The sequence below is a fragment of the Elephas maximus genome, chromosome 7 (assembly GCF_024166365.1).
Source record: "Elephas maximus indicus isolate mEleMax1 chromosome 7, mEleMax1 primary haplotype, whole genome shotgun sequence".
NCBI classification, from domain to species: domain Eukaryota; kingdom Metazoa; phylum Chordata; class Mammalia; order Proboscidea; family Elephantidae; genus Elephas; species Elephas maximus.
This window is the reverse complement of record NC_064825.1, coordinates 103,473,509-103,500,973: the sequence shown is the minus strand read 5'-3', so window position 1 is coordinate 103,500,973 and position 27,465 is coordinate 103,473,509. Positions and strand designations below refer to the sequence as shown.

Below are 27,465 nucleotides of genomic sequence, written 5' to 3'. Positions count from 1 at the left end.
AACATGGCTATTTGTCCACAAAGAAAGACAATGACAAAGTAGTTTGTTTTTATTTTTGTTTTTTAACTTTTCTTTTATGGGAGACAAAGACAGAAAATAAATTTTGGGGGAGTATTTTTTTTTTTAAAGACAAATGTTTTTAAGATACTTACCCTTCCCTGTTCAACACATTTGGTCAACATAACGATGGCGTATACATTTTTCTCCCAAACCATACGCCAAAAATCTTTCAAAGTGTTAGGTAAAGGTCCTTGTGTAGCAATAAAATCTTTTTTGGAATGGTATCCCTAAAAACAGAAAGCAATACATATTAACCCCCCAAAAAAAACAAACATAAAGTACAGCTCTGAAGGTTTTATCCTAACAAAGCAGTGCTATGAGAACATCTCCCCACTTACAGGCATGTAGTTTGCATTGATGTAGTCATCAGTTGAATGGGTCTGGACTGAAAGTTTGACACGGGAAGCATCATCTGTAACATTAAAAGAAAAAGAACTCACTAGATGCAAACGTTTAAGAAAGTGGCTCATCAGAGAGGGAAAAAAAAGAAGTATAAAATGGCAACACCGGGCTTCTGTCACACCTTGAAGATGCACAGCGTGATGTTTTACAGATGTGGATTCATACGCCCTCTCTACTGTTAGAGATGTGATGGCTAGTGACAGAAAAAACGGAAAGATCATGTGGATAAAACAACTTACAGGGCAGAACATTATTATAGCGATTCTTTCCTCTGTTCTCAGCCAGCTCAGCTGCATATTTAGGTTGACTAATTCCAACAAGCTTCAGGTCCTGAAAACAAAGCAAGTTGTTCATTTAGTCTTTAGATATTATTTGCTGAGCACAGACTATGACAGAACAAATGAAATACAGAAGTTAAAACAAAATCAGTTCAGAGGCTTAGGGTCATGGTTTTGAGGGACATTCCAGTCAATTGGCCTAATATTTATTTCAGTGCTTCTGTTCTACCCCTGCTGTGTAGTGCTTGGAGTCTTAAAAGTTTCAGAGCTGCCATCCAAGGTATAACAATTGTTCTCCATTCCATGGGAGCACCAGAGGAAGAAGGAGGGTCAGGAATCAGTGGAGGAAATGGAATATGTATCTAATTGCCTCCATGAACAACTGCCTCCTTTGCCAGGAGCTCAGAAGAACTGGATGGTACCCAGCTACCATTACTGAACATTTAGATCAAGGATTCTATAGAAGAATCATGATCAAAAGGTAGAAAATGTGAAACAGAATTTAAAATTCTCATGGAATCTAGAATTTCTGGAGCCATTAAGGCTGGATGACCCCCCTGAAACTATTACCCTGAGAAAATCTTTAAACCTTGAACTGAAACTATCCCCTGAAGTCATCTTTGAACCAAACAATAGTATATCCTAATTAGAAAAGTGTCCACATTAAGCATGATACATTTTTAAAGTATGTGATCAAATTGACAATAGCAACTCAAAAGGATAGATGAGGGGAGGTGAGTTGGTGTTAATGATGATCAAAGAGTTTGGAAAAGGTTGTCAAGAAAGGTGGCATAACTGGAAGAATGTAGCCAGTGTCACTGAATTATACATGCAGAAATTGATGAAGTGGTGTATGTTTTGTGTATATGTTCACCCACAAACCAATTTCAAGAAAAGAAAAAGGACAATCCTTCCTTCAAGAAGCCTACAACTTTGGGGCATGAAGGCAGTGGGGAGGAGTACAGATAGAAATAACTAATGTTGTTACAAGAGAGAATTAAACAAATGCTGAATATTAGTAACAAACCACATGTCAGAGATGAAACAAAACAGTTGTCTGGCGAAACAGAAATCAAGTCTTCTATCTTAAAAGCCTATAAGCAGCCATCTGAGATACTCCACTGGTCTCACCCCTTTGGGAGCAAGGGAGAATGAAGAAAATTAAAGATCAGAAGGGAAAGATTAGTTTAAAGGACTAATGGACCACAACTACCATGGCCTGCACCAGACTGAGTCTAGCACGACTAGATGGTGTCTGCTACTATCACTGACTGTTCTGACAGGGATCAAAATAGAGGGTCCCGGACAGAGCTGGAGAAAAATGTAGAGCAAAATTCTAACTCACAAAAAAAGACCAGACTTACTGGACTGACAGAGGCCAGAGAAACCCCGAGAGTATGGGCCCTGGACACCCTTTTAGCTCAGTAATGAAGTCATTCCCGAGGTTCACCCTTCAGCCAAAGACTAGACAGGCCCATAAAACAAAAGAAGATTAAAGGGGCACACCAGCTCAGGGGCTAGGACTAGAAAGCAGGAGGGGACAGGAAAGCTGGTAATAGGGAACCAAGGTTGAGAAGTGAGAGTTTTGACATGCCATGGGGTTGCTAACCAATGTCATAAAACAATATGCGTACTAACAGTTTAATGAGAAGCTAGCTTGTTCTATAAACTTTCATCTAAAGTACAATAAATAAAAAAGAAATCAAGTCCTCTAATGCGATCAGAGAAAATGACATAGAAGAGATAACACCTGAGGTGTGCTTTAAGTGGTACAGTTGGTTGAATGGTGGCCCCCAAAAAGATCTGTCCACGTCCTAACCCCCAGAGCCTGTGAATGTGGCCTTATTTGGAAAAAGAGTCTTTGTAGATGTAATTAAGTTAAGGATCTTGAGATAAGATCAAATCTGGGTGGACCCTAAATCTAATGACAAGTGTCCTTATGAGAGACACGGGGAGAAGATGAGATGGCCACGTGAAGATGGAGGCAGAGATTGGAGTGGTGCAGCCACAAGCCAAGGAATGCTAGAGACAGGAAAGGATTCTTCCCTAAGGCCTTCGCAGGGCCTTGCGAACACTTTGATTTCTGGCTTCTGACCTCCAGAACTATGAGAGAATAAATTTCTGTTGTTTTAAGCCACCAGATTAGTGGTCATTTGTTACAGGGGCCCTAGGAAACTAATGTAAGTGGTACGTAAGATTTCAATAAAGAGAACAATGCCGCAGCAAGGGTAGCCCATGAAGTGTGAGCGTGTACAACTGATTCTGAACAAGGTCATTCAGGGGCTGGCTGGGGTAGAGCATATGATGGCCTGAAAGGCAGAAACTGGCCAATCGATCCCTCCTGCAGGGCTTCATGTAATCCCCATGGGTCAACACCGACCACATAGTCATCCAGTCTCAGGCCCCCAAAGTGCCCCATCTAGTTTATTTCCAGCTCATATAGCTTCCTAATTATTCTAGTTAATAGTTCCCTAGCTTGAATTCTTACTCTCCATTCTCTCTGGCTAATCTTCAGATATCAGTAAGATTAAACACACACTCCACTAGGAGCGGGTTTCCAGAGTGGCACAAACGGTTAAGCATTCCACTACTAACAGAAAGGCTGATGGTTCAAACCCACCCAGAGGCACCAGGCAATCTGCTTCTGAAAGGTCACAGCCATGAAAACCCTACAGAGCAGTTAGTTCTACTCTGTACACAGGGGGTTGCCACGGGTAAGAATCGACTCGATGGCAACTAACAACGACCACCACTGGAACCACCATCAACAAGGCCATGATGGGGCTTCCATGGAGATCCAAGAGCATCTCTCTTGGCTCTAAAAGGGTCTCTCTCCTCTTACCCAAAACATCACCATAAAATCAAAATGGGAAGCTTCCCAACTCTCAACAAAAATATACTAGAAAGCAATTAAGAGCACAATATTGACAACCACTTACTTCATATTCTTCTGCAAACCCACAGTTGGAGTCAGCTTGTTGCTTCTTAAAGTAGGCCTCAAAATTCTCCACTTTGATTAACTTGGATCTAAGGAGACAAAACAACTTATGAGGATTTTTTACATTCAATAAAGTTCATATCAAAATAGAAAAACAAAAGTGGTAAAAAGATAAAAAAATAAAAATTTACTCACTTTTTAGGTCTTTATCATAGAAAAGGAAAGAAAACAAACAATTTAGAAATATTAACTCAATCACGATGCTGGAGATAATAGTAAACATCTTCCCAAAAGAACAAAACCAAGAGTGTAATTTAGGAAGGCCAGGGGAGGTAGTGTAATATTATTTACAAAACATTGATCTAATGTAGGAGGTCTGATGTCTAGACCGAGTTATGTAGCTGACTGGCTTTATACCTTTAAGTAAGTTCCTCTATCCCTCTAGATCTTGGTAACTCATTTATCAAAAAAAAAAAAATTTTTTTTTTTTTTAAATGACATCCCAAAATATACATTCATTAGTAGAATATGGCAAGGAAAATAGTTTCAGGAAACCAATGAAATATAAAGTTTTTGCAGAATAAAGGAGCAATAACTTTCAGATGATTATGGATAAGTATGTCAGAATTGACTCGACAGCACTGGGGTTTTGGGATGTCAATCAGAGAAATGATAGCATGTTCCAACAAAAATTCTCTAGATAGTCACTGCACAGATTGGGAGATTAAATATCTTAAAATAAAGCTCTCATAGGGACTTACATAATTTGAGAAAAGGACACTTCATTATTCTTTGCATCTTTCCTGTTTGAAAGAAAAAAAAAGACCCATTAGACAAAAAAGGTTAATTCTGTGTTTTCCCCCTTTCACTGACATTATATACATACATAATGTTTTTCTGTTTTTGATTACTTATTTACTTATTTCTGCTCTGATCTTTGTTATTGCCTTCCTTCTGGTAGGTTTAGGTTTAGTTTGTTCTTCTCTTTCTAGTGCCTCAAGTTGTCAAGTTAGGCTACTGAATAATGAGATGTTTCTTCTTTTATCACCTAAGCATCTATTGCTATAAATTTCCCTCCAAGTACTGCCTTCACTGAATCCCTTAAGTTTTGGTATGTTGTGCTTTCACTTTCATTTAACTCCGAGAAATCTGTGATTTCTTCCTTGACTCATTGGTAGATTAACAATGTGTTGTTTAATTTCCATATATAATGGGAATATTGGGCTCATTTATACCATCGCTTCCACTTGGGGAATGTTTGATATTTTCCTTAACAAAAAAGATTCCTTAAAAAGTAGGATATTTGAGGGGTGCAGACAAGATGGCGGAATAGACAGACGCTTCCGGCGAGCCCCCTTTACAACAAAGACCCAAAAAAACAAGTCAAACGAGTATATTTATGACAAGCTGCTAGCCATGAGCTTCAAAGGCATGCTTAGAAAATGAACTGAGGGGTAGGGGGTGGAAGAGACCGTTCAGAAGCGGAGAAGAGTTACTGGACCTGAATCGTGGGGAGCCCTTTAGCACCATTCCTGGAGCTACGGCCGCGGGCTGGTACTAGCATTCAGCCACAGTTTCCTCAGGGAGAAGCAGCCAGCGGCACAGCCTACTCACACCTCTGGAACCTGAGAAGAACGGCGCTCTCGGCAAAAGCTAAGTACTTGCATATATTTTACCACACCCCCCCACTCCCAAGCCGGCTTCAGTGGCTGAATTCCCTGGGCATGAGATAGGCACTGTTGAGCACCTAGAGCCATCCTCCCCGCCTTGGGGAAGGAAAATATTTGCAATTGGGGGAAAAGATAAATTACCAGCTCCACTAACCAGGGGAGCTTAGGACAGAAGCAGCTCCTATCCAGGCATGAACAGTCCATTGACTTTGAGCATGCTTCCCTTCTGCATGGACTGGTGTGGGCCTATTTCGGAAGAATAGGCCCTTGTTGGCAGACTCCAACCGTTTCAGCTGTGTGGTGAAGAGGTGGGTGTTTCATGTCTCACATTGCTTTGTCTATTAAACAAGGTCTCACCTACCCACATCAGGGACCTAAGGACTCGTAGCTCCACTCAGGTCACTCAGCCACCCATGACAGGGGTCCAAGTATAACTGGTACCTCCCAGTCCTTACAACCAAAAACTTTGGGTGCCTATGGTCCATCTACAGAACCCACCCACCTGCATGCTCTAGGGAAAAGGGACACACTTTTCTCAGAGACACCCAGGGGTCGGTTCTCAGCCCCCTACCTTATTCAAAGCATGACCCCCTGCAACAATCAGATACCGGTACATACACCAATCACCCCTGATCCCCTAAGACTGTAGGATAGAGCCTGTACCACACACTTGATGATCAGCTTCCTGGACACCTGAGCTGAATTCATACGAGAAAACTGAATGGACTCCTAGACTGATATACCTGATAACAGCTCTAGCCAGCTGGGGACAGGCGTCAGAGCTCCACAGCAAAAAAAAATCAAGCTAGCTCACTCAAGCAAACCATTTGGGTATATCAAAACAAAACAAAGCAAGAAGCTACAACACAGTAAGCAACCATAAACTAATACAATAACTTATAGATGGCTCAGAGACAACAGTCAATATCAAGTCACAGAAAGAAACAGGCCATGATCACCTCAACAGGCTCTCAAAACTAAGAATCCAGGGATCTTCTAGATGAAAGTGCATTCCTGGAATTACCAGATGCAGAATACAAAAGTTTAATACACAGAACCCTTCAAGACATCAGGAAGGAAATGAGGCAATACGCAGAACAAGCCAAGGAACACACAAAGCAATTGAAGAAATCAGAAAGACTATTCAGGAACATAATGAAAAATTTAATAAGATGGAAAAATCCATGGACAGACAGCAATCAGAAATTCGGAAGATTAACAATAAAATTACAGAATTAGACAACTCAATAGAAAGTCAGAGAAGCAGAATTGAGCAAGTAGAACCTAAAATTTCTGAACTTGAAGATAAATCACTTGGCACTAATATATTTGAAGAAAAATCAGATTTAAAAAAATTTTTTTAATGAAGAAACCTTAAGAATCATGTGGGACTCTGTCAAGAGAAATAATCTACGAGTGATTGGAGTACCAGAACAGGGAAGGATGACAGAAAATACAGAGAAAATTGTTGAAGATTTGTTGGCAGAAAACTTTCCTGATATCATGAAAGATGAGAAGATATCTATCTGAGATGCTCATCAAACTCCACATAAGGTAGATGTTAAAAGAAAGTCACCAAGACTTATTATAATCAAACTTGCCAAAACCAAAGATAAAGAGAGAATTATAAGAGCACCTAGGGATAAATGAAAAGTCACCTACAAAAGAAAGCCAGTAAGAATAAACTCAGACTACTCGGCAGAAACCATGCAGGCAAGAAGGCAATGGGATGACATATTTTAAAAATTGAAGGAAAAAAACTGCCTGCCAAGAATCATATATCCAGCAAAACTGTCTCTTAAATATGAAGGTGAAATTAAGACATTTCCAGATAAACACAAGTTCAGGGAATTTGTAAAAACCAAACCAAAACTACAAGAAATATTAAAGGGAGTTCTTCGGTTAGAAAATCAATAATATCAGGTACCAACCCAAGACTAGAACACTGGGCAGAGCAATCAGAAGTCAACACAGACAGGGAAATTTAAAAAAAAAAAAAAAAGCAAGCTTAGGAAAAAAAAGCTCAAAACAGGGTAACAGCGATGTTATTATATAAGACAACATTAAAACAATAAAGAGGGACTAAGAAATGTAATCATAGATCTTCCATATGGAGAGGAAGATATGGCGATACAAAGAAATAAAATTTAAACTTAGAAAAATAGGGGTAAATAATAAGATAACCACAAAGGAGACAAACTATCCTACTCATCAAAACAAAATACAAGACAAAAATAGAGACACAGCAGAAACAAAATCAACAACAATGAATATGAGGAAAGGACAATATATAATCTATTCAGCACATAAAATTAAGTGGGAAAAAGAAACTGTCAGCAACACACAAAAAAAGACAAAATGGTAGCACTAAATTCATACCTATCCATAATTACACTGAATGTAAATGGACTAAATGCACCAATAAAGAGACTGAGAGTGGGAGAATGGATTAAAAAACAAGATCCCATCTATACACTGCCTATGAGAGACACACCTTAGACTTACAGACACAAACAAACTAAAACTCAAAGGATGGAAAAAAATATATCAAGCAAACAACAATCAAAAAGGAGCAGGAGTAGCAATATTAATTTCTGACAAAATAGAGTTTAAAGTTAAATCCATCACAAAGGATAAGGAAGGACACTATATAACGATTAAAGGGACAATACACCAAGAAGATACAACCATATTAAATATTTGTTCACCCAAAGACAGAGCTGCAAGATACATAAAACAAACTCTATCAACATTGAAAAGTGAGATAGACAGCTCCACAATAATAGTAGGAGACTTCAACACGCCACTTTCAGTGAAGGACAGGACATCCAGAAAGAAGCTCAATAAAGACACGGAAGATCTAAATGCCACAATCAACCAACTTGACCTCACAGACATATACAGAACACTCCATCCAACAGCAACCAAGTATATTTTCTTTTCTAGTGCACATGGAACATTCTCCAGAATAGACCACATATTAGGTCATAAAGCAAACCTTAGCAGAATCCAAAACATTGAAATATTACAAAGTATCTTCTCTGATCATAATACCATAGAAGTGAAAATCAATAACAGGAAAAACAGGGAAAAGACATCAAGCACTTGGAAACTGAACAATACCCTGGTCAAAAAAGACTGGATTATAGAAGACATTAAGGATGGAATAAAGAAATTCATAGAATTCAATGAGAATGAAAACACTTCCTATCAGAACCTTTGGGACACAGCAAAAGCGGTGCTCAGAGGCCAATTTATATCAATAAATGCACACATACATAAAGAAGAAAGTGCCGAGATCAAAGAATTATCCCTACAACTTGAACAAATAGAAAGGGAGCAACAAAAGAAACCCTCAGGCACCAGAAGAAAACAAATAATAAAAATTACAGCAGAACTAAATGAAATAGAAAACAGAAAAACAATTGAAAGAATTAACAAGACCAAAAACTGGTTTTTTGAAAAAAATCAACAAAATTGATAAACCACTGGCCAAACTGACAAAAGAAAAACAGGAGAGGAAGCAAATAACCCAAATAAGAAAGAGACGGGCGATATTACAACAGACCCAACTAAAATTAACAGAATCATATCAGATTACTACAAAAAATTGTACTCTAGCAAATTTGAAAACCTAGAAGAAATGGATGAATTCCCAGAAACACACTACCTACCTAAACTAACACAAACAGAGGTAGAACAACTAAATGGACCCATAACAAAACAAGAAATTGAAAAGATAATCAAAAAACTCCCAACAAAAAAAAGCCCTGGTTCAAACAGTTTCATTGCAGAGTTCTACCAAACTTTCAGAGAAGAGTTAACACCACTACTACTAAAGGTATTTCAGAGCATAGAAAAGGACGGAATACTACCAAACTCATTCTATGAAGCCACCATATCCCTGATACCAAAACCAGGCAAAAACACCACAAAAAAAGAAAATTACAGACTATATCCCTTACAAACGTAGATGCAAAAATCCTCAAGAAAATTCTAGTGAAAAGAATTCAACAACATATCAAAAAAATAATTCGCCATGACCAAGTGGGATTCATACCAGGTATGCAGGGATGGTTCAACATTAGAAAAACAATTTAATATAATCCATCACAAAAATAAAAGACAAGAATCACATGATTTTATCAATTGATACCAAAAAGGCATTTGACAAAGTTCAACACCCATTCATGACAAAAACTCCCAGCAAAATAGGAATAGAAGGAAAATCCCTCAACATAATAAAGGGCATTTATACAAAGCCAACAGCCCTAAATGGAGAGAGCCTGAAAGCATTCCCATTTAGACGGAGAACCAGGCAAGGATGCCCTTTATCACTGCTCTTATTCAACACTGTGTTGGAGGTCCTAGCCAGAGCAATTGGGCTAGATAAAGAAATAAAGAGCATCCAGATTGGCAAGGAAGAAGTAAAATTATCTCTATTTGCACATGACATGATCTTATACACAGAAAACCCTAGGGAATTCTCAAGAAAACTACTGAAACTAGTAGAAGAGTTCAGCAGAGTATCAGGATACAAGATAAACATACAAAAATCAGTTGGATTTCTCTACAACAACAAAAAGAACATCGAAGAGGAAATCATCAAATCAATGCCATTTACAGTAGCCCCCAAGAAGATAAAATACTTAGGAATAAATCTTACCAGAGATGTAAAAGACTTATACAAAGGAAACTACGATACACTTCTGCAAGAAACCAAAAGAGACTTACATAAGTGGAAAAACATACCTTGCTCATGGATAGGAAGACTTAACATTATAAAAATGTCTATTCTACCAAAAGTGATCTATACATTTAATGCAATTCCAATCCAAATTCCAATGACATTCGTTAATGAGATGAAGAAACAAATTACCAACTTCATATGGAAGGGAAAGAGGCCCCAGATAAGTACAGCATTACTGAAAAAGACGAACAAAGTGGGAGGCCTTACTTTATCTGATTTTAGAACCTATTATACCGCCACAGTAGAGAAAACAGCCTGGTACTGGTACAACAACAGATACATAGACCAGTGGAACAGAATTAAGAATCCAAACATAAATCCATCCACATACGAGCAGTTGATATTTGACAAAGGCCCCAAAACAGTTATATGGGGAAAAGACAGTGTTTTTTACAAATGGTGCTGGCATAACTGGATATCCATCTGCAAAAAAATGAAACAAGACCCGTATCTCACTCCATGCACAAAAACGAGCTCAAAATGGATCAAAGACCTAAATATAAAATCTAAAACAATAAAGATCATGGAAGAAAAAATAGGGACAACATTAGGAGCCCTGATACATGGTATAATCAGTATACAAAACATTATTAAGAATGCAGAAGAAAACTAGATAACTGGGAGCTCCTAAAAATCAAACTCCTATGCTCATCCAAAGACTTCACCAAAAGAGTAAAAAGACTACCTACAGACTGGGAAAAAGTTTTTAGCTATGGCATTTCCAATTAGCACCTGATCTCTAAAATCTACATGATACTGCAAAAACTCAAATGCAAAAAGACAAATAACCCAATTAAAAAAAATGGGCACAAGATATGAACAAACACTTTACTAAAGAAGACATTCAGGTAGTTAACACATACATAAGGAAATGCTTCTGATCATTAGCCATTAGAGAAATGCAAATCAAAACTACAATGAGATTCCATCTCACACCAACGAGGCTGGCATTAATCCAAAAAGCACAAAATAATAAATGTTGGAGAGGCCGTGAAGAGATTGGAACACTTATACACTGCTGATGGGAATGTCAAATGGTACAACCACATTGGAAATTGATTTGGCACTTCCTTAAAAAGTTAGAAATAGAACTACCGTACGATCCAGCAATCCCACTCCTTGGAATATATCCTAGAGAAATAAGAGCCTTTACATGAACAGATATATGCACAACCATGTTTACTGCAGCACTATTTACAATACCAAAAAGATGGAAGCAACCACGGTGCCCATCAACGGATGAATGGATAAATAAATTATGGTATATTCACACAATGGAATACTACACATCAATAAAGAACAGTGATGAATCTAATCTGTGAAACATTTCATAACATGGAAGAACCTGGAAAGCATGCTGAGTGAAATCAGTCAGTTCCAAAAGGACAAATATTGTATTAGACCACTATTACAAGAACTTGAGAAATAGTTTAAACTGAAAAGAAAACATTCTTCTGTGGTTATGACAGGGAGGAGGGAGGGAGGGGGTATTGACTAATTATATAGCAGATAAGAACTACTTTAGGTGAAGGGAAAGACAACACACAATACAGGGGGGATCAGTACAATTGGACTAAACCAAAAGCAAAGAAGTTTCCGGAATAAACTGAATGCTTCGAAGGCCAGCGCAGCAGGGGGAGGGGCTTGGGGACCATGGTTTCAGGGGACATCTAAGTCAATTGGCATAATAAAATCTATTAAGAAAACATTCTGCATCCACTGTGAAGAGTGGCGTCTGGGGTCTTAAATACTAGCAAGCGGCCATCTAAGATGCATCAACTGGTCTCAACACACCTGGATAAAAGGAGAATGAAGAACACCAAGGACACAAGGTGATTACGAGCCCAAGAGACAGAAAGGGCCACATGAACCAAAGACTACATCAGCCTGAGACCAGAAGAACTAGATGGTGCCCGGCTACAACCGATGACTGCCCTGACAGGGAACACAACAGAGAACCACTGAGGGAGCAGAAGACCAGTGGGATGCAGACCCCAAATTCTCATAAAAAGACCAGACTTAATGGTCTGACTGAGACTAGAAGGACCCCGGAAGTCATGGCCCCCAGACCTTCTGTTGGCCCAGGACGGGAACCGTTCCCGAAGCCAGCTCTTCAGACATGGTTTGGACTTGACAGTAGGTTGGAGAGGGATGCTGGTGAGGAATGAACTTCTTGGATCAGGTGGACACTTGAGACTATGTTGGTGTCTCCTGCCTGGAGGGGAGATGAGAAGGTGGAGGGGGTTAGACGCTGGCGAAATAGATACGAAAAGAGAGAGTGGAGGGAGGAAGCGGGCTGTCTCATTAGGGGGAGAGTAATTGGGAGTATGTAGCAAGTTGTACATAAGTTTTTGTGTGACAGGCTGACTTGATTTGTAAACTTTCACTTAAAGCACAATAAAAATTATTTAAAAAAAAAAGATATTTACCAACAGCATTCTTTGAGATGGAAAAACTAATCATTAACTTTATATGGAAAGGAAAGAGGCCCCAGATAAGTAAAACATTATTGAAGAAGAACAAAGTAGGGGGCCATGAATTACCTGACCTCAGAACCTACTATATAGTTATGGTCATCAAAACAGCCTGGCACTGGCCAGACAACACTGGCCAATGGAACAGAATCAAGAACCCAGATGTAAATCCATCCACCTATGGCCACCTGGTCTTTGACAAAGGTCTAAAGTCCATTAAATGGGGAAAAGACAGTCTTTTTGATAAATGGTGCTGGCAAAACTGGATGTCCATCTTTAAAAAAATGAAACAGGACCCATACCTCACTCCATACACAAAAACTAATTCAAAATGTTTCAAAGACCTAAATATAAAGCCAAAAACTATAAAGATCATGGAAGAAAAAATAAGGTCAATGCTAGAAGCCCTAATACATGGCATAAATAGGATACAAACCATAACTAACAACATACAAACACCAGAAGATAAGCCAGATAACCAGGATCTTCTAAAAATTAAATGCTTACACTCCTCAAAAGCCTTCACCAAACAAGTAAAAAGAGAAAGACTGGGGAAATTTTTTTGGCTATGACATATCCAACAAAGGTCTAATCTCTAAAATCTTTAGGGAAATCCAACATCTCTACAACGAAAAGACAAATAATCCGATTAAATAATGGGCAAAGGATAGTAACAGACACTTCACCAAAGAACTCATTCAGGAAGCTAACAGACACATGCGGAAATGCTCACAGTTACTAGCCATTAGAGAAATGAAAATCAAAACTACAATGAGATACCATCTCACCCCGACATCACTGGCACAAATCAAAAACACAGAAAATAAATGTTGGAGAGGTTGTAGGGAGCCTGGAACTCTTATGCACTGCTAGTGGGAATGTAAAATGATACAACTACTATGGAAAACAATATGGCACCTCCTTAAAAAGCTAGAAATAGAAATACCATACGATCCAGCAATCCCACTTTTCAGAACACCCTAGAGAAATAAGAGCTGACTCAAATAGACATATGCACACCCATGTTCACTGCAGCACTATTCATAATAGCAAAAAGTTGGAAACCACCTAAGTGCCCGTCAACAGATGAATGGATAAACAAACTATGGTATGTATACATAATGGAATACTATGCAACAATAAAGAACAATGATGAATCTGCAAAACATCTCACAACATGGATAAATCTGGAGGATATTATGCTGAGTGAAATAAGTCGATCACAAAAGAGGACAAATACTGCATGAGACCACTATTATAAAAACTCATGAAAAGGTTTACACACAGAAAGAAACAATCTTTGATGGTTACAATAGGGGGAAGGTGGGGAGGGAAAAACATTAAACTAGATAGTAGGTAAGTAGTAACTTTGGCGAAAGGTAAGACAGTACACAATACTAGGGAAGTCAGCACAACTTGACCAAGGCAAAGTCATAGAAGCTTTACAGACACATCCAAATGCCCTGAGGGACTTAGTTACTGGGCTGAGGGCTGGGGACCATGGTCTCAGGAGACATCTAGCCCAACTGGCATAACATATTTATAAAGAAAATATCCCACATCTGACTGTGTTAAGTAGTGTCTGGGATCTTAAAAGCCTGTGAGTGGCCATCTAAGATAAATTTATTGGTCCCATCCGGGCTGGAGCAAAGGAGAATTAACAAAACCAAAGACACAAGGGAATGGTTAGTCCAAAGGACTAATTAGGACAACAACTACCACGACCTCCACCAGACTGAGCCCAAAACAACTAGATGGTGCCCAGCTACCACCACCTACGGCTCCTACAGGAATCACAACAGAGGGTCCCTGACAAAGCGAGAAAAAAAATGTAGAACAAAATTCAAATACACACACACACACACACACAAAAGAAGACCAGACATGCTAGTCTGACAGAGACTACAAAAACCCCAAAAGTATGGCCCCAGACACCCTTTTTACTCAGTAGTGAAGTCACTCCCGAGGTTCACCCTTCAGCCAGAGATTAGGCAGGTCTATAGGGCCAACAATTACACATGTGAGGAACGTGCATGCAAACGTGAGGAACGTGCCTCACAGTTTAGTCATGTTAACTGGACTAAATGAGCACACCAGCCCAAAAGCAAAGACAAGAAGGCAGGAAGGGACAGGAAAACCAAATGATGGAAACAGTGAACCTGGTGGAAAAGGAGAAAGTGTTGACACATCTCGGGGTTGGCAACTAATGTCGCAAAACCACTCGTGCACTAATTGTTTAATGAGAAACTAATTTGCTCTTAAACTTTCACCTAAAACACAATAAATAAATAAATAATAGGATATTATTATTAACATGGCATCCCTGGATGGTGCGAACAGTTAACACATCCGGTTGCTAACTATAAAAGGTTGGAGGTTCAAGTCCATCCAGAGATGTCTCGGAAAAAAAGCCTGGTGATCTACTTCCCAAAAATCAGCCATTGAAAACCCTATGGAGCACACTTCTACTCTGACACACATGTGGCCGCCATGAGTTGGAATCGACTCAGGAGCCAGTTTTATTTTTATTTAATATTATTATTAATATAAGCAGTCATCAGTCACCTTCTCTTTCTCCAAAAGACGAAGCCTCCCGCAGCCACAATAACCAGGGCACCAAAGATACAGCCAAACACTGCTCCACAGATGACACCTAGGAAAAGCCCAAAGAGGAGGTACTTCAAGGGGTGTCCACACAGGACCACATGCTTTACTAATGGCTAGCCCAGGGTCCCAAGCACTAAATTCACAGGTGCACCTGGCGCATGGGCACAAATGACTATACTGAAATAAAAGGACTAAACAGTTTTTGCAGATTTTAAGTGCAACAGGCATTCAGAGATGAACAGTGTCATTGGGGGGTAAGGGGAGGGGCTGTCAGGGGAGGAAGCAGAACTAAGCCATGAAGGCCAAGTGACATCTTAACTTCCGAGAGGGGAGAGCTGACACACCAACCCTCCTGGGGGCCCAGGGGAGGAATACAGACACTGGGCCTTCTATGAACACAACTTAAGCAAAAACCCATTGAATTGCAAAGAGCGCTGTTGTTTTTCTTCTACCTGGATCCTGGGGCAAGGAAACGGCCTTTGAATAGTCACTGAAGGACACGTAGCTCTGGGTTCCATCTATGAGTCCGTAGTTTTGAGGGTTAAAGATAACATGGGTGAAACCAGCCACAGAAGCCCTGTGAGAGATAAAAAGAAAAAAGAGGCAGCTGAGATGCATCCAATGCCCCAGCCATGTAGAGCTTTGTACTCACAGGGCTCAGCCCCGCAAAGAGCAAAAATCAGAAGACATTACCGGTAGGAGCTGAGAGGTGTTAACTTCCCATTGAAATAGCCACATGTTTTTGCCTCGTTTCCGACATCAATTTCGTGTTTCAAGACTTCAGAGAAGCCCTGAGGACACCTCTCCTTGTCTGTTGTTATGAGGTATGTCACATAAGTATCTGAGGTCCCGTTTTTGAAATCTTTATATGTATATTTCAAAACATCTGGCAACGGATGCTTAGCTAAGAAAGGCACATGGAAATAAAATTATAAGAAAGTGATGCAGACAGTGATTTAAAATCATATGCCTTACGAGATGTATCATCAGAGGCATATAAATAATGACGCTGACAGGGGGTATAATGTAACAGTGACCATCTCTCAGTGTTCTCTCTGTGCCAGGCACTGTTGTAAGTGCTCTACTTATATCAACTCATTTAATCCACACAATAATTTCATCTCAAAGGTTTGTTGCTGTTTGTTGCCAACTCAATGGTGACCGCATGTGTGCTCCACTGGGCTTTCAAGGCTGTGACCTTTTGGAAGCAGATCACCAGGCCTGTCCTCCGAAGCACCTCTGGGAAGATTCGAACCACCAACATTTCAGCCAAGTTTACTATTCCCATTTTACAGATGAGGAAATGGAGGCATAAGAAGTTAAAGGACCTGGCCCATGGTCACACTGCCTGTGAGGTAGAGCTGGATTTCTAATCCAGACCATCTGACTCAGAGCCTGTGGCCTCATTTACCAAGGCTGTGGAAGCTTCCGAGGCAGAGAGAGAGGAAGCAGAATGCCCAGGCCCACATCTGGTAAGAGGCAGAGCAGGAGGTCTGACCATTACACACCACTGCCTCTCTCATTCGACAAAGGTCTGAGCCTAGGAGGTGTTGAAAACCATCACGGCAACATGACTAAGAGCTTGACAGAGACCCAAAATAAAAAGACAGAAAGAGAGAGAGATCTCAACATCATTTTTTTGAAATTTTCTGCAGATTCATGACCCCAGCCAATTCCTCACCCTCCAGGGACCCCCATTCCTCATCATGCATGCGATCTCACCCTTAAGACAGTCCAGCACACTGGGCACAGAAGGCACTGCCTCATTCACATTTAGTTTAGGGAATCACCAAAAACAACAAAACTTGGCATTTTTTAGACCTAGGCCTTATGTGAGGCACCCACATGCAGCTACCAAAGAAAACCTCGAATCATTCCCTTCTTATCGCCAAAGAACATAACGGAACCTTTTAAGGACAAGCAGCCTTTAATTCGCCTTCTCCCTCAGCTCCGGAGACATTCTTTTTAAATTCACGCCAATAAATGCAAATCATCTTCTACTTCAAGAGAAAAGTCATCCTCTGGGGATGATTGTGATTGTGATATTGTGTGTGTGAGAGAGAGAAAGAGAGAAGGTTCGTTAAGACTGATGTTCTGCCACCTAAAAGATCCTGTGTTGTAAGTGAAGGAAAACCTAGTTCAGAGGTCAGCAAACCATGGCCCACAGGCCAAATCCAACCCACCACCTGTTTTGGTAAGTAAAGCTCTACTGGAACACAGCCGCCCGCATTCTTTATGTGTTGTCCATGGCTGCTTTCAAGGTCCACAGGTGGCTGGCTTCTAAACTAAAGGTTGGCAGTTTGAACCCACCCAGCATCACTGCAGAAGGAAGGCCTAGCATTTTGTTTCCAAAAGTTCACAGTTATGAAAACCCGAGGGAGCACATTTCTACTCTGCACACATGGGGTCACCAAGAGTCAGAACCAGCTCAACAGCAATGGATATGGCTGCTTCCATGGTCCAAGAGCAGAGCTGAATTGCTGCAACAGGCACTATATGGTCTGCAAAGCTTGAAATATTTGCTATTTGGACCTTTACATAAAAAATTTGCCAAACTAGATCATCAAGTAAATAGCTCCAGGTTCTGAGTGTTAAAATGCGGGCTACACTGTAAAAGCGACACATGCATTTGTATGGTTACTATGCCTCAATGGGCACAGAAATGGCAGCCAGTCATGGCATCACTCACGGGTTACCCTGTGACGACCTCTCCTTACCCTGCCCGGTGGTGAGAATGATAGCGTAGGCTTTGATGGGTCCGTGGCTGTCCTTAAATCCACCGAAATTGACCTTTATTGAATTGTGACTGACAGGTGTGATGCTAGGGGATTCATCTGGACGAGGAGGGTCTGAAACAAAACAAAACAAGACATCGTCACCTGACATTTGAAAGCAAGATTATTAAGGAGAGAATTTGCTCCAGTGCTCACCTGAAGATCGCGTCTCCCCTGGAAGCTATGTGCTAGGTTCAGGCAAAGCAAATCCAGAAGCAAGGGGCAGGGAAAGAAACTCGTAGGGAGAAGAGACAGCGTACCCCCTCAGGGTGCCAGCCTAGCCCACGATGACCCTTTGAATGTGCCCAACCACATCCTCAGGGTGGGCTCCTGGCTGCCTTGTTTGTGCAAGGTAACCTCCTAGCCCCTCCAGACCCAAGAGTGACCAGGTTCCTTATCCTGAGAACGGGGATGAAAGCAAGAGAGCGAGAGTGATGGTGTGGGTGGAACTGTCTTGTGTGGACTGGGCTGCTGTGACGAGACAAGGCCCCATCACACAGACTTCGCACAGGGGAAGATGATGGCACAGCTGCCCAGGGAAGCAAAGATGAGATGTGGAGAGCACAGCCTTGCTCCTGGGGCCCAGCTGTATTCCTGCCATGTCCTCTATACTGCTGTTGTTGTAAACTGCTGTCACGTCAGCCCCCAACTCATGGCCGCCCCACCCACAATGAAATCAATGAAATGAAATGCTGCCCAGTCCTGAGTCATCTCATGATTGATTGCAGATTGGACCCTTATGATCCAGAGGGTCTATACTGGCTGATTTTTGGAAGTAGATCGCTAGGCCTTTCTTCCTAGTCCATCTTAGTCTGGAAGCTCTGCTGAAACCTGTTCAGCATATAGCAACACACAAGCGTCCACTGACAGGCAGACTGACAGACTGTGCATGAAGTACACTGGCCGAAAATCAAACCCGGGTCTTGCGCGTGGAAGTCCCCATTTTTGCTAAAGTTGGTTTAAAATGTCACCAAGAAGAACATAACCAGCCCTTTTCCCAGAAACCAGAAAAGCCCACACCGGAGCATTCCATGGACAACCTCCATGATCTGTGTGTCTTTCCTTTCCTTTCCAAGCTAAGCTTGCAGAGCCACTCAATGAATTAACACAAAATTAAGAAAACGCTGAATGGAAAATGATCCCTCTCCACGCACAAACTCTCCACCTCAATCTGTCTCCCACAGACAGTTTGGGCTGTTTCTTCATTTTTATCATTATAGCCAAGATTCAGGGAGACTGAGAAAACTGAACTCCAAAAACATCGTGTTTCTCTAAATCTGTGTTGTCCAATATAGTAGCCACTCGCCACACATGGCAGAGCCTGAAAGGTAACTAGTCCCAGGTCAGATGTGCTGTAAATATAAAATACACAACGAATTTCAAAGGCTTAGTATGAAAAAGGAAACCTTGGTGGTATAGTGGTTAAGAGCTACAACTGCTAACCAAAAGGTCGGCAGTTTGAATCCACCAGGCACTCCTTGGAAACGCTATGGCACAGTTCTACTCCACCCTATAGGGAAGCTATGAGTCAGAATTGACTTCATGGCAATGGGTTTGGTTTTGGTTTTTCAGTACGAAAAAAGAATATAAAATGGCTCAATATTTTATATAGGTTATGTGTTGAAATGACAATATTTTAATATATTGCGTTCACTAACATGTTATTCAAATTAATCTCAGCTCGTTTCTTTTCTCATGGCTCCTAATTCTATGTAGTTCATGTTATATTTCCATCGGACAGTGCAGCTCTAAACAACAGACTTCGGCAACCTCTCAAGGAACTCTCAAGCAGTGACCATATAAAGACACTGTCCCCAAGCCTAATTGTCAGCTGCCTCCACAGAAGTTTCCCAACACATGCTCACAAATTTTCCATCAGCTATTGGACTCCCAGCAGCCCTGGTGGTGCAGTGGTTAAGGACTTGACTGCTAACCAAAAGGCTGGCAGTTTGAATCTGTCAGAAATTGACCTATTTTCTGGAAATACTCTGATGCCCTAAAGAAAACATATCTAGGAATCAAAGAGCACAAAGGGAGGCGGACCCCATGAGGCTGGTCCAAGACAACACCACCTTGCAAAGATACGGGTAGGAAAGGACAGCTGAAAATGAAGCAAAGATGTGGAAAGCAATTTTTTCCAAGCACACACACACCAAAAAAGGGGGGAGAGAGGGGCATTAAAAAATCAACTCTGCCTCAACAACAAAAAATAAATTATTAAAAATAATAAAACTCCAAAAAAAAAAACCAACTGCAGTGAGTGTCTACTGCACCACAAAACAGCTTGGGAGTTTGTGAAAACTACAGAGTCCAGGAAAATAGGAATCCTGACCAAATATCTGATAATATTAAGAAATGACTGTTACATTTCTAAGCCTGATTATAATAGTAACATGGTTATGTATAAAATGGAAAAAAAAGGAGTCTCTATCTTGGAGCAATACACACTGAAATGTTTACAAATAAACTGATACAATGACTGGGACTGGTTTCAAAGTAAGCCAGTGAGGAGGGAGGGGGAAGGGGAGGAAAAGATACAAATGAAGCAATATTGGTCATTTGCTGGTAACTGTTCATCTGGGCACCCAATGATGGGCACGCTGGTTTCATTACACTGTCTTCTATTTTTGCGCATATTTCCACACTTCTCTGAAAGTGCCTTTTTTAAAAAATGCAAAAAGAGTTAAAATGTTTCAGTGAATTATTCTGCAAAGCAAAGGGAACTTTTGCAATATAAAACATGCGTTTCTTCTTAATCTGCTTTTCAGACTTCCACGGAATGGGTTGCCAGTTTGTGCCAATAAAAAGAAACATTTTAGGGAAAAATTAAAAAAAAAAAAAAACCCAAACAGATTTCTAGGCCACACTTGCAGACATGCCAGGGTGCCCCCCATGCCACCTGACGACTCTTCTGCTCCAATACACACCTGTGACACTAGTGATGCAGTTTTCTGGGGCGGAGGATGCATTCTTCCCACAGGACAAGGTGGTGATGCTGATGTTATACGAGGTATAAAAATTCAGATGTGTGACATTTGCCGTGCAGTTGGTGCCGTTCTCCAAGGGGCAGTTCTCCAGGCATGTAACGTTATAGGCTCCACTGCTGACCTCCAGCTGAAAGCCCGTGTTGGCACCAGGAGGGCAGGCCCACGTGAGAACCAAGGTTGGCTCTTTGGGGACTGGCTTACACTGGAAGCCCACCACTGGTGCAGCATCTGCGAAGCAAGCACAGCACAGCATGAGAGTCTGAATTTCTGCTTAGCAAACACCACAACACGGGGAGCAGGAGAATCCTGGCCCATTCGTGATGAGGAGGCAGGTGTGTGGTGTGGCAGAGGCATCAGAGGCTGACCCTGAATCATGCAGCACCAAGCTGTGTGACCTTAGGTCAAGGAGTCCCTGGTTGGCGCAAAGGGTTAAGTGCTCGACTACCAGCAAAAAGGTTGGAGTTTTCAGCCCAGCTAGGGGTACCTCAGAAGACAGATCTGGTGACTTGCTTCCGAAAGGTCACAGCCTTGAAAACCCTATGGGGCACAATTCTACTCTGCACACATGGGGTAGCCGAGAGTCAAGACAGCAATGAAGAACAACCTTGGGTCAGTTACCCAACTGCTCTGAACCTTGGCTGCGGGACTATTTGAGGATTAAATGAAACAGTGGGTGTCAGTCACCAAGCAAGATGCTGGGAAAGAACGGGGGCTCCCTGAGCAGAAGCTGGGTCATATCGTGAGTGGTAGGGACTTCACCTACATCATCTCATTCTGGGCCTCTCAACCATCCTTCTCTAACTGGCATGGTTAATACCATCCCATTTGGCAGATCCATCGAGGCTTAGACAGTGTATTAGTTTCCTAGGGCCAAACCAAAAACCAAACCCGTTGCATCGAGTCGATTCCAAACAAATTACCACTTTCTCTGTTGTTGGTTTAAAACGACAGAAATTTATTGGCTCAGTTCTGAAGCCTAGAAGTTTAAATTCAAGCGTGTCAGCAGGGTCATGCTCCCTCTGAAGGCTCTAGGGGAAGATCCCTTCTTGTCTCTTCCAGATTCTGGTAGCCCCAGGCACTCCTTGAGTTGTAGGGGCATGATCGCAATCTCTCCCTCCATCTTCACATGGCCAGCTTCCCTCTGCGTCTGTCTGTATCTGTGTCTCTTCTCTTTTTATAAGGACACCAATCATCTTGGATAAGGTCACATTCAAAGATACTGAGGGTTAGGACTTGAAAAATTTCTTTTGTGGGTATATAATTCAACCCCTTACAGAGAGGCTAAGTAACTGCCTGAAAATCACACAGCTGATAAGTAGTGCAGTCAAAACTGGAACCCAAGGTTCTAAACCCAAGTCCAGGGCACTTTCCACACACACAACATACTGCATAGTCAACGGTAACTGCAGGGATCAGTTTCTTCATCTTTAAAATGGGTATTATTTGCCCCTACCTACCTCCCAGAGTTTTAATGAAGAACAGGATCACACTGATACGATAGATATGGCAGTGTTCAATAAAGACTCTAACAGTTGGAACTGTGAGCAGAAGTACCCCTAACCCATCTGCAAAACATTCCCCAGGGCTACTCTTTGAAAGTACCCTCTGTTAAAAATAGAAGTCTTCCCTTCATCACACTTTTTGCAGCCTGAGATTGGCAAGGATCAGGAAGGGAGAAAAAGTTGACCATCCATTTTAACACTATCCTTTCCACCTTCTTCAGTGCAAAAGCCAAACTATAAACAACGAGGCCCAACATCATCCACGCCCCCACCCATTACCTCTCGGGCCTCACCTCCTATCCTCATCCTCTAGCTCCTGTGGCTCCACTCTTGCCACCCTAAGCTCCCGCTCTTCCTCCAACACAACAGCCACACTCCAGCCTCAGGGCCTTTGCACTGGCTGTTCCCTCAGCCTGGAATGCTCTCTGTCCCAATATCTACGTGGCTGGCTCCTTCAAGTCTTTCGGATCTTTGCCCAAAAGTCATCTTTTCATTGAAGCCTTTGCTGGATGCCCTGGATGAACATTTCATTTCTCCCTTCCCTGCTTTTCCCCCTCTCCTTACCACAAATCATTATCTAATAAATTACTTATTTATCTTGTTTATTAGGAGCCCTGGCAGCACAGCGGTTAAGAGCTCACCTGCTAACCAAAAGATTGGCAGTTCAAATCCACCAGCTGCTCCTTGGAAACCCTATGGGGCAGTTCTACTCTGTCCTATAGAGTCACTATGAGTCAAAATCGACTCGACGGCAACGCATTTTATCTTGTTTAGTATCTGTCTTTCTCACTAGAATCAAAGCTCCAGGGAGTCTGGGAGTTGTCTGTTTCATTTAACAGTGTCTGACACATAGTAAGTGCTCAACACATCAACACTGCACTAACGAGCTAACAGGCAGTCTCAGCAAGCTCAATGTCAATTATTCAAAGGACACAACACCTAAAAACTGAAGACTGTATGGGTCCTGTTCGCAAGGTCAACAGCACACAGGAGGGAGGTCAAGAGGCATCTGGGGCTATTCACCTGTACAGAATAATTCAGACCTAGATTCCCCCTCAGTGACATTCCCAACTTGTGCGAAGATCTCTACTGTGTAAGATGAGCCAGGTTTCAAGCCAGCGACTACAGCAGAGGTGATTCCAACAGCTGTGATTTCTTCCTTTGGGCTGCTGTGATTTCCACCAACAAGAAGGCGGTAAGCGTACGTACTAGAGGCATTATCAAAGTTCTGCCAACTAAAGGCTGCTGCTGTGGTGTTGGTATTTATTTTAATGTTGGACACACTGCTGGGCCCTTTTAAAAAAGAAGAAGAAGAAGAAGAGTGCATTAGCTTGACTTCCAGGACTATTTTATTTACAGCATTCAAAAATAGCCTGGTTCCTTTGGAGAAGGAATGAATAAAACTAGTATTTCCTGACTCATAAAATGGAATGCTTCCCAAAAAGGCATTCAGAAAATAATTATACAGATTATATCTCTAAAGAAAGTTTTTCAGGTTTCTTTTAGTATTTTAAGTTTATCCAAAATCTATTTTCGACATATAATTCCCAATCTGTTTTTTAATCAGATTAATGAATAAGAAAAATATACCGAAAAGATATTAAAAAATGCCCACCTTTACCGTAAATGTCGGTCAAATATTAGCAAAGCACTTCCCTTTGCAAAGCTCTCAACCTGGAAGAATCTTTATGCTGTGACAACGTGACCCTCCTCTAGTCTGTATTCTCAAGGAATTAATGCAACAGTTATGTTTTTCATTGTCATAGAAACACCTTCTGCTTCTAAAGACAACGCCAAGTTCACAGGGCTTCTGCCCCATGAAAACAGCAAGCCCTTCGCTGAGGCCAATGTTTTCAAATTAAGCCTGAAACCCAGAAACACAATCAACCCTTATCCGATCATTTAACCAATACTTACTTCCCACCCTCCAAGCCAAAATGGCATCCTAAGAGACTTACGTGTGTATGCTGCAATGAAGCTGGAGTTCCCTCGGACACCATCTATTTCTGGGGTGATTGTAATGTTATACAGGGTGCCCGGCATTAGGCCCGTTAGAGTGATTGCTTTGTGATGAGTGACCGTTTCATTAGAGCTGACCTCAGGTTGTATATCTAAATGGTAGGTGTACTGGGAAGCATTGTCTGTGCTCTGCCACTCTAACTCCATTTCCGTTGTGGTGGCACGCACCACGCGGATGTCAAACACCGTGCTGGACTCTGGGCCAAGAAAAAGAGGAAAAGGAAATCTGTTATCAACCATCATAAAGGCCAGCTTATTTCAAAGTGATTCTCTCTGGCTAGTGGTTTACATGTGATTTTTTTTTTTTTTTTTGCTTCTCTGTATTTAATAAAATGAACATGCATCACTGTCATTATAAATTTTTTTTAACATTCTTCTTTGGATAATTAAAAGGAAAACTTGACATTTATCAATTCTATTGATTTCCTTTAAGAAACATCACTGTTTCACTGAAAATATTGTCTATTCACTTACCAGTTTGACCTTCAACTGTTTGAGGTGGCCCTTGTGTCCCATTTGGTCCTTGTGGAAATATTTCAAAGTGATACTTGGTCCCAGGGTACAAGCCACCAATGATAATAGTATGATTGGTGGTTGTTTCATTCTGAGGTTCTCCAGCTCCATCCCATTTGATAAATATCTTAAAGGAGTCTGAGTCACTGCTACTCCAAGCCAAGCCAATTTCCGTTGTACTGACACTCGTCACTCGAAAGTCAGAGACTGGACCAGGGGCTGTGAGAAGAAAATAAATGAATATATTAGGAACATATTTCTTTAGTAGACATTAAGCTTCTGTTAAGGGTAATGGTATAATCTGAGAAAGGTTAAAGGTGACAGTTAAACAACATGATAAACATAATGTCAATGAACTCTGCATGTGAAGATTCTTCAAACAGCAAATGTTTTCTTACATATATATTTACCACAATTAAAAAAAAAACTGTTAGCAAACAAAAGAAAACTTTCTTTAAAAAGAAAAGTATCTATTTCTTCAGAAGACAAGGGTGACAAACCATCACAAAATATTTACACTGGGACTGATTTCAAATTCAGGAGACCTATCTCTCTTTTTCTTCGTGTTGCCAACTACAACTCAAGCCCCTCAGAAAGTGCAACTCTGGTCATCAAGAGAGCACTTGGTCACAGGAGGACAGACTGTGTGCTTCAAAGTCATCCACAGGAAATGAGAAGAGGCATGACCCCTGCAGTCAAGACTCAGGCTCCAGAACAGAACCTTGGTTGCTGCTGGCTGCTTATCCTTGAACACATGACTAAACCTCTCAGGGCTGCCATTTAGGGAGGTGTGGCAGAGGCTGCTGTTAATTCCCAAAATCCATTCTCCCTTTTCCTTCGTCATAGATCTCCATATTTTTAGATGGGAGGTATTAGCTGTGGCGTTGCTAGGGGACAAAAGACTACATTTCCCAGACTCCTCATCAGCTAGATGTAGCCACATGACTAAATTCTAGACAACAGTAAGTAGAATTATTATATGACTTCCAAGGTGGAAACACTTCCTTCTGCACTTTCTCCTTCCTGAAGCTGGAATGTGGATGTGATGACTGGAGTTCAGGCTGCCATCTTGGGCAATGAGGTTGAAACAACATGCTGAGGATGGTGTGGTAACAACATCTTGGGTCCTGGAAGCTTGCAAGAAGCTATCCATTGTGGGTACAATAATAAAATCAGTCTGACCCAGCTTCTTGTGTGCCTTTTTCTACTGCAGAGGCTGGAAAGCTAAAAACTGCATTTCTCAGAGGTCTTTGTGGCTAGGATTTTGGATATGATTTAGATTCAGGCAACGAGGTGCCTTCCTCAAGTTGTGAAAGTGAGACAAAGACCTTGCTTCTGCTGGTCAGCACAATCATAAGGCGGTACAGGGTCTTTCTGCAGCATCATTACAGGGTCCAGTCATTCACTCTGCAGGTGTGGAGAGCTGGGGCAAGAGGCATGCTTCTTCTGCTGATGCCAATCTCGCAAGCCTGGCCTGGCTCTGTGGTGGCTGCATCTTCCTGACTTGGGATTGCGGCTAGGAACGTGTTCTTCTGGAGCCAGCAATTACAGCAGAGGCTTCCTAATTCCTACCCGGCTGACTGTGAACGAAGATGGGGACAGCCCAGGTGCTCCACTTCAGTAGTGTTGGTCTAGGAGTCACATTTCTGGTGGCCCAACCCAAGGCCTGCTCCTCACCTTTCCAATGATTCCATAATCCCTCGATTCCTGGGGGGAAATTCCTTGCAGCTTAAAACAGCTCATGGTTTCTGTTTCCTGCCACGGACTCCTGGCTAACACTCCACCATCCCCATCCTGACTAGCCCCCGGCTGCTTTTACATGAGAAAGAAACAAACTCCCATCTTATTGAAGCCACTGATATTTGGGGGTTTTGATACTCACAGCTGAACCTAATCCTAACTAATAAAGACATTGAGCAGCAGAAGATTAAATGGTGAAGAAGTGAAAGCAGATTCCATTCTTCCAAAGAGCTAATCCAGAAGATGTTTGTAAGAATGTTAAGATGTACATCCTGGGAAGAAAGATACCTGAGTAAAATATTCTTGTGGGACAAGCCCTGGCTCCTTAGCCAGACATTCCTGGGCTCAGGTTCCAGCTCTGCCACTTGCTAGCTCTGTGGCCTTGGGCAAATTGTTCAGACTGTTCTTATCAGTAAAACCAAAAACCAAAACAAACAGACCATACGCCATCTAGTCAATTCCAACTCATAGCGACCTTCTAATACTTACTGTGAAGGCCAGTATAATACAAGCAAAGCTCCTGGCACAGTGCTAACTGCATGACTGATCTCAATATCATTATTCTATCATACTACTATACTACAGAAACCTTGGTGGCATAGTGGTTAAGTGCTACGGCTGCTAACCAAAGGGTCAGCAGTTCGAATCCGCCAGGCGCTCCTTGGAAACTCCATGGGGCAGTTCTACTCTGTCCTATACGGTCGCTATGAGTCGGAATCTACTCGACGGCACTGGCTTTGGTTTTTGGGTT

The 27,465-nt window shown here is 41.5% G+C and overlaps 1 protein-coding gene across 2 annotated transcripts in view; it reads right to left on the bottom strand.

The window, feature by feature from the left end:
• PTPRJ (protein tyrosine phosphatase receptor type J) overlaps positions 1-27,465 on the bottom strand; it is a 200,694-nt gene that overhangs the window by 11,898 nt on the left and 161,331 nt on the right. Inside the window, exons 12-25 of one of the 2 annotated variants that reach the window (XM_049891178.1) lie at positions 24,936-25,193; positions 24,401-24,658; positions 23,466-23,735; positions 20,881-21,168; positions 17,897-18,028; positions 15,873-16,083; positions 15,632-15,756; positions 15,138-15,225; positions 4,440-4,481; positions 3,874-3,882; positions 3,680-3,767; positions 702-792; positions 399-472; positions 153-287 (exon numbers count right to left, since the gene is read on the bottom strand). In XM_049891178.1, coding sequence (XP_049747135.1) covers positions 153-287; positions 399-472; positions 702-792; positions 3,680-3,767; positions 3,874-3,882; positions 4,440-4,481; positions 15,138-15,225; positions 15,632-15,756; positions 15,873-16,083; positions 17,897-18,028; positions 20,881-21,168; positions 23,466-23,735; positions 24,401-24,658; positions 24,936-25,193 — 2,069 coding nt within the window. The other variant, XM_049891177.1, reaches the window with a different exon arrangement.